The sequence below is a fragment of the Chaetura pelagica genome, unplaced genomic scaffold (assembly GCF_000747805.2).
Source record: "Chaetura pelagica isolate M959 unplaced genomic scaffold, ChaPel_1.0 scaffold425, whole genome shotgun sequence".
Lineage (NCBI taxonomy): Eukaryota > Metazoa > Chordata > Aves > Apodiformes > Apodidae > Chaetura > Chaetura pelagica.
In genome coordinates, this window is record NW_009953205.1 from 1,497,861 (window position 1) to 1,505,920 (window position 8,060).

The 8,060-nt window shown below is 33.2% G+C and overlaps 1 protein-coding gene across 1 annotated transcript in view; it reads left to right on the forward strand.

Annotated features, from left to right (window-relative positions):
• Positions 1 to 8,060, forward strand: part of RPGRIP1L (RPGRIP1-like) — a 54,189-nt gene that overhangs the window by 22,395 nt on the left and 23,734 nt on the right. Inside the window, exons 11-17 of the mRNA XM_009997472.1 lie at positions 739 to 845; positions 1,012 to 1,062; positions 2,275 to 2,454; positions 3,096 to 3,213; positions 3,839 to 4,291; positions 5,345 to 5,496; positions 7,745 to 8,058. Of these exons, the coding sequence (XP_009995774.1) occupies positions 739 to 845; positions 1,012 to 1,062; positions 2,275 to 2,454; positions 3,096 to 3,213; positions 3,839 to 4,291; positions 5,345 to 5,496; positions 7,745 to 8,058 (1,375 nt within the window). The remainder of the gene's footprint in view (positions 1 to 738; positions 846 to 1,011; positions 1,063 to 2,274; positions 2,455 to 3,095; positions 3,214 to 3,838; positions 4,292 to 5,344; positions 5,497 to 7,744; positions 8,059 to 8,060) is intronic.

The following is an 8,060-nucleotide window of genomic DNA, read 5'->3' on the forward strand; positions in this document are numbered from 1 at the left end:
TAAAAATAGCTAAGTTGTGCATCATGCCCTGAGGGTCAGAAGAAGAGATTCCAGCATTAAAAAGATATTGTGGACTATTTTGTTGAAAGCAGTAAAATATATTCCCAACTAAGTATGTTATGTTTTACCAGTCAACTCCCTAGAGTGCCAATGGGGATTAGAAAGGGTAATACTTGCATGTCAGGTTGACAGCCAACATTTATATCATTCTGACCTAAAATACGAATTTATGGTATTTAAGTACATGATATGCGAATATAACTTTGGGACTTGCAAAAAACACAGTAAAAAATGAAGAAAAAACAGCGTTGGCCAGGGGAGGATAATAAAAGAGTATTTTTGTTCTATAGGAGCCCCAGTGTTGTTATAAATTACTTCACCTAATCCTTAAGTTTATTCTCAAGTTGTACTGAGAAATCATGGTGGATGTAGAAGTGCATTAGTGGATATTTGTGTAAAGTCTGTGTAACCTTATACAGATTGACAGTTTTATATCCTCTCGATTCCCCTCTTCCCCCCTCTCCCCAAAACAGAAAGCTGTACTTAGTTGGGTATATCTTTCTATTTAGAAATACAGAAAGTGAGTATTTCTGATGCTGTAGGTTCCCTTTTAAAATAAATTAGTTTCTACATTTTAAAATTAGGTTTTCATATTGAAGTTAAGATGAAAAAGCAAGTTTATAATGTTTAGAATTATGATGAATTAAGTAGAATATTTTGTTATTTGTCTATGTTAAGAACAAAAGGAAAAGCTGATGCAAGAGAACAAAGATCTGCAGTTGTGCTACCTGGAGCATAAGCAACAACTAGATGAATTGAAAAACCACATGAAGATTTTGACCAAGGTGAACTCTTTCTGTTCAGAGTATAAGCAAATAACCCCATTCTCTGTTTTGTGTGTAGTGCAAATAGTTTTTAAAAGTAAAATAATAAAAAAAAACAACAGTGTTTATTCATGGTATCAAGCAAAATAACCAGATAACACCTTTTCATTAATTATTTCTGTTTCAGGAAGGTAATATTGATGCAGCAGAACTCAGTGAGGCCCTCATGCATATAAAGGTAATCTACAAAGAATGAACACATGAGGGGGTGGAATTTTATTAATCTTTAAAGTCTCCTCCAACCCAAACTATTCTATGATCCCATATATTTTGCATTTATTCTTTTTTTTTTCCCTCTTTTTTTTTTTTTTTTTTTAAAAGCAAAACATCAGTAATCAATGCTTTTAAGTAGAATCATGGAATCACAGAATCGTTTTGTTTGGAAAAAAAAATAATCTTTACATTCAATGAGCCCAAGTTATGTGTGTGATTTTCTCATTTTTCAATTACAGTGAAGCAGAAGGGAAGATGAAACAATGGGCAGGATGTATTCTAGCATTACGTAGATAATTCAGTGTAACATCAAAGTGAACTAAGCCATATTTACAAGCATTTTTTATAAACTTTTTTTTTCTCAGTTAAATAACTTATCACACTATCTTGTTCTTCCTATGTGTTTATAAAAAACAATTGTTTATTAATATTGCAATTTTTGGGAGTGTACCATAGGCTTTGAAGTTCTGGTGAGCTGGAGACAAGGAGCAGGAGCTGTCTGAGACCTTTGAGCACAGGAAAGAAAAAGGGCAGGAATGGGCAGGTTTCCTGCCCTCCTGACTTTTATTAAGGGATGGGAGGGGATATAGACCCTTCTCTGTTCTGTCCTTGGGATCCCTCAGGGTCCTGAACTATGTCCTTTCTTTAGGTCCTTATATTGATACTGTAATATTAGCTAGTGCCCCTTTCTTGAGGAAGTGCTTACTGTAATTTTCTGCTATTGAAATAGAAATGATAATTCGATAATGCTAATGACAAAAAGAAAGTTAAAAAAAAAACCACAAACCCTAGATGAAAATTAAAATACCCCAGTATTATTAACATGAACAATGTAAACTTGAGAAAAATTCAGGTTTTTACGTTCACTGAAGAAGGGTTATTAATTATAAAAAGCCAAATACACAAAGGGTTTTGTGTTTTCATTGGGTAGACAAGACTGATTGCTTCTGAATACCCTAAGTATTAATTGCTTCCTGGTAATCAAGAGGTAACATCACTGAATACAATCCTGACACTGACTGGTGTACCTTATTCCTAATTTTTGTGTTACATGCTCAAAATTTACCAAGTTATGCTTACTGTCATATTGTTGTTCCAGAATTGTATTTAACCAGGCACAAATACATCCAAATATTTTGCAAAAGTTTGTTCTGATAATTTTTCAAATTTGCTCCAGGTTCAAAAGCAGCAGATGAACGGGGACCTTACATTTTTGGAGAAAGTAAAAGAGGATAAACTTAAAGATTCAGAACATGCCTTGCGGGAACTGCAGTTAACACATGTGGAAACAGTGCAGGAACTTGAAAAGACAAGGAATATGCTAATTGTGCAGCACAAAATTAACAGAGATTACCAGGTACTAAACTCTGCTCACAGTGGAACGTTACCTGATAAGTGTTTTAACTTTTGTAGCTCTGGAATGTGTCGTAATAAAATTTGAAAATTCAGCAATGGAGCCAGTCTGTTTACAAGTAACCTAACATATTTGCTGCTGTTAAAAATTTTGTTTAAAAAGCATGAGATCCAAGTGACTGTAGCTTCAGTCTTTTAGCTCACTCTCATCAGAGCCCTCAAAACATGCCTTCTGGGGTTATCTCTGTGCTCTTATCAGATCTTCACAGGAAAAATACTAAGTATAATTCTTAAATAAACTTCCTTTCCCACAATGCTGCCTTTACTCCCTTGTGCTGGATTATTGCAGATCATATTTTGACTTTTCATTCAATTAATATAAGTTTAAAGTAACAAAATCATTAAAGAAACTATGAGGAACATTGTCCTGAGAGAACAGCCAGTCTGTATTTCTTTAAAAATATGTTTAGATTCTGCTGAAATTTGATTGCTGGATTGCTGAATTAAGAATTGCTGCTCTTTTTGTACTCTGGATGATCTTTCCTCAAATCTAACTGTATTTTAATTTGTAGCCAAAATCATGGACAGCATTGGTGCAGACAAGCCTCAAAAGTCCTCTTTATATGCCTTTTTTTTTTTTTTCAGACTGAAGTAGAAACAGTGACACAAAAGATGGAAAATCTACAGAAAGACTATGAATTAAAACTAGAAAAGTATGTCCACCTTCTTGATATTAGAGCTGCACGCATCAGAAAACTAGAAGGTATCTTTAATGTATATATATTTTTTTTTATTTTATTTCTTGCAAATTTTTGTTGTCAAATTGTTGTTCTGTGACAAACCCCAAAGTCATAACTATCTTCTCCCATGTGCTAAAGGACTGCATGATGATTTGTCCTAGTTCTGTAAACATATATTTTGATTTGTTCACCTTTTACCACCTGTGAGGCTGGGCAACGTGTATATTATTTCATGATAGTTCTGTCCACTGAAGGTATTACAGAGGTTAAAAATTAGATGTAATCTTTCTTGGCAAATTTAGTTTAAGTCAGCAAAAATCTTAAGTCTCTGCTACGTTTGCATAGTGATACTTACTGTATTAATTGCTTAAGACTTCTGAATTTTTGCTTGTTAATTCCCTTGTAATCTGTTATTAACTGTTAGAGGCCTGTGTCTGTTTTTATATATATTGAAGCAGCTCCATTGTTGATTGTTGTCAGTGTGCTAATTGAGCAGTAAATGTGATTTTTAAAGATGATCTTTTTTTGCTAACACCTGTAAGAAAGTAACATTGTTACTATAATTGAATTCTGCTTTTTTCCTCGCATTAATTATGTTTGATTTTTAAAGAACATGGTCAGATTATAGCTCTAATTTATTTGTTGCAGGCCAACTAAGAGATATTGCCTATGGTACAAAACCGTATAAATCCAGACCAGAAATAATGCCAAGTGAGCCAGTGGATGAATTTGATGAAACTGTACATTTAGGAAGAGGAGAGAACCTTTTTGAAATCCATATCAGCAAAGTGATCTTGTCTTCTGAAGCTATGCAGCCTTTTGGTGACCGTGAACCTGCTACTTTTTGTACTTACTCATTCTATGACTTTGAGCTTCAGACAACCCCAGTAGCTTTCGGGCGCACTCCGTCCTATGACTTCACTTCTCAGTACCTCGTGCAGGCTGACGACTGCTTCTTGCACTATATACAGCAAAACTCCATCACACTTGAAGTTCATCATGCATATGGCACAGAGTATGAAACAGTTGCTGTGTGTCAGCTGAAGTTCCACGAAATCTTGGAACGCAATGGGAAGATCTGCAGCACAGCAAATTTAGTTGGTAATTAACATCTCAACAAGTATACTGTTTGATTCAGTGTGGTGGCATTTAAGTCATGTGTATTTGGCCAACAATTACTTTATTACCATTTTAGAAAAACTATAAAGGTTTATACAATGTGATGTGCCCTGTTGGATGTGCAGCATGTTCTGCTGTTGCTACTGGCAGTTGTGGAAAAGCTCTGAGAGGTCAAATTTTGTCCATCATGGCTAAGGACAAAGCTGGTGTTAATATAGTGATCCTGAAGTACATGATGTTAGAAGTATGTGACATGCTGGAAATTACATTGGAGAATCATGTCTGAAATAGCAAGTGATTCTTTGTCTCATTTAAACAAAATTATACAACAACAACATGGAGAAAAGTAGTTAGTAGAGCAGTGTGCTTGATTGCATTGTAGAACTATTCATATGTTAAAGTTTCTCTATGAATACTGTAGAGAAGATAAAATAAGACTGCTATTCTTTTTCATTTTACTTAATTACTTTAGATGTTAATTGTGGTTTGTTTAATGCTTTTTTCCTTTTAATTTAAATCATTGATTTAAGATAATTTTAAAATATCCTAGACAAGTCTTTTTTAAGAAGTACTTAGTATTCTGTGCTGTCTACTTTTAATTTTAGAAATATTTTGTCAGATCAATGTATTTAGAGACCTCTAACTGCCTGCTTTTGTCAAAAATCTGGTTTAGTAAGCCATAAGCAAAAGTGGTATTTTTGCCAGTAATTTAAACTGCACACCACTTTATGGGACATTTCCAAATGCTGACATAAAAAAACCTGTCCTTTAAGAGACTGAAGTAATGAACTTGACTCTATAGCTTGAATAGCAATACTGCAGATGACAATATGAAAACTTGGTCATGTTTTTATCATACATGTAGAGTTAGTTGTTGTTTCTGTTAGTGACATGAGCTGTACATCTTGTGTCATAAACTGTCATAATGCATAGCCACAAGATAACTTTGATTTGTGATGTTTCCTATCTTTTAACTTACGTTATTTTAATGTTCAAAAGAAGATAAATGTAATCCCATATCTATATGTTTCTCAGGAGTCAAAGGACACACTCGAAATTATGGCACCTTAGAATACTGGATCAGGTTACGAGTTCCTATGGATCAAGCTATTACTCTCTACAAAGAGAGGTCAAAAGCTCTTGGGTATATAACAGCCAATTTTAGGGAAAGTGAGCAACCATCCCAGGTATGTTTGTGTTTGCACTTCATAGTTTTGGTAGAATGAGCTGTTCAAAAATTACTTTGTCAGTTGAAATAGATTGCTTCAAATCTTGGTATGCTCAAGGTTAACAATGTTAAAAGTTCTTGAACTGGGAAGTATCTTAAGCAGTTGAAGGACATGTTTTTCATATAAAGAGATAAAGAGCCAATTACATTCTAGCATTCCTGAAAAGATAGTCTCAAACTTCAGTTATTTATTTTTGCTGACATTGTCACTTGAATATTTGAAGTTATTACAGTTAAGTTGCTTTACCTGTAAATGCCAAATTTTGTTAACAATATGTTCTAGTACAATATTCAGGAATGTTAAACCAACTGGGTGTGAGATGTGTGTAACATGTGAAGTGGTTCAGAAAGGCCGCGAAGTTCTTATAGTATTAGAAGATTGAGATTATTTTTATTTTTATTTTTTTTTAGCTTGATAATGATCAGAATTCTTATAATAATATTAATTGCATCACCATGTTTAAATAAGGATCACAGACAGAAAAATAAAAGATTTTTTAATGTCTTAGAGTTGTCTAAGAAGTAAGAGCAATCGGGTTGAAATGTATAAATTAAAAGACTTCAGAGTTTTTAATGGACAATTTTTTTCTCTCAAGTAGTTCAAGTTACTGCAGTTTATTATTTCAGAGTGTAAATTTATATTATACTAGAATCTCACTGTACTCCATTATGTAATATGAGAAGTATGTTTAGTGCATGAATGCTATTAAAGGTCAGTGGAAGCATTTTCAGAATACCTTCATATTTGATAACACTAACATTTGCTTTAAGTCTGATTTTTAAAAGAATCAAAGGTAGTTTTAACTAACTGACAAAATCTGGCTGTTGTTAAATTCCACAACCTGTTATTTAGTTTTCTTTATTTTTTCTTTTTATTTTTAGCTATGTTACCAATACAAACACAGTTGAAATATAAAGCATGTGGAACAAGGTGTTTTGCTGTAATTGTAAAATGGCAAATTCAAGCATGGCAATGGAAATATACTGCTTTTACTGGGAGAAAATAAAATAGGAAAAATGGCAGAAATTAAGAACAGCTTCTTCAGAACTGCTTGAAACACTGCAGTTTTCAGAAATGCTTCATAACAGAAACTGAAAGTCATCTTAAGACACAGCAGATGGTTACATTATGTTAAGATTTCTGTCAATCTGCAGCTGCAAAAGTAGCTTTGGTTGTATCTTCCAAAATTTAAGCTTACATACACATAAAATTACCTGTCCTGTAAAATGGCAGACATCATGAAAGCATGAATTGTACAAAAACTACTATAACTTTTTCTCTGTTTCTGTATGTAGCCAGAAATAGTAGTCTTGAGCTTGCATACTTAAGGACGTAAGCTGCCATGTTTGGTTTTCTCAATAACTATTTTGGTGTGGATTATTTAATCAAAATATTTAAAGTTTTATCACACAAAATCAAGTCAATACGTTTCCCCATATGCAAATGACAGAACTCTGCCTTCCACAAGCAAGATAATTGTGTATAATTAGTGAAAATAGCTGTAACATAATACAATAAAAAAGGAGAGTCTTTTGAGACCAATATAGAGGGGGATTACTAATTTAAGATAGTTATGTTATTTGTTTTCTTCTTTAATTTTTATTAAAATGAATTTCCCAGTTTCCCAACGATAGGTTCCACTGTATGTACAAGCCGTGCTGAGAGATCATTAAAAAATACTATTTCACTGAGGGATTTTTATTTAATTCAAACATTTATTATTACTCTTCACACACTCGTTTCTAATGTTTGTGAATTGTTTATGCAGATAAAGATTTTGGAGGCATCTGCAGTGTGATTTTAGTTATTGAAAAGTACAAAAAGGAAAACAGCTGTAAAAATTGCTTGACACTGAATAGCTGCCAAGATCAGAATCCTTAACTTTAAATTGGCACTAGATATTAATCACTCTTAAAACTATGATCTTCACTGCTTTGTGGATAATCAAATGACAAGTAGATCATAAAACTTGAGAAGAATAAAGCAAACAGTCACAGACCTGAAAGGATTAACCTCTAATTTCCTTATACGAGCAACCCAAGAGATGTCCTTGAATTTATAGAAAAGTAACATTTTTACTTAGAAAATTAAACAGTAGCTGGAGTGTCATTGAAATAATCAGTTACTTTTTCTATTTATGTAGTTCTTAGAGTTCACCAACATAAGTATTCTAATGTTTTTAATTTAACTTCTTTTTCATTGAAAGCAGCAGATACTTAGAACTGCCCAAGTCAGCACTTCAACAGATGGCAATTTAAATGTACTCCACATTACAATAAAATGTTGTAACAATCTACAATCCCGAAAAAAACATCTTCAGCCAAGTTCTTATGTTGTCTACAAGTTCTTTGATTTTGAAGACCATGATACTCTCATCATTCCTAGCAGCAACAACCCACAAATAGATGACCATATGTGTTTTCAAGTGCCAATGAATGCGGATTTAGACCGATACCTAAAATCAGAATCCTTAACCTTTTATGTATTTGATGATGGTGAAATGGAAGAAGGTTTTTATGTAG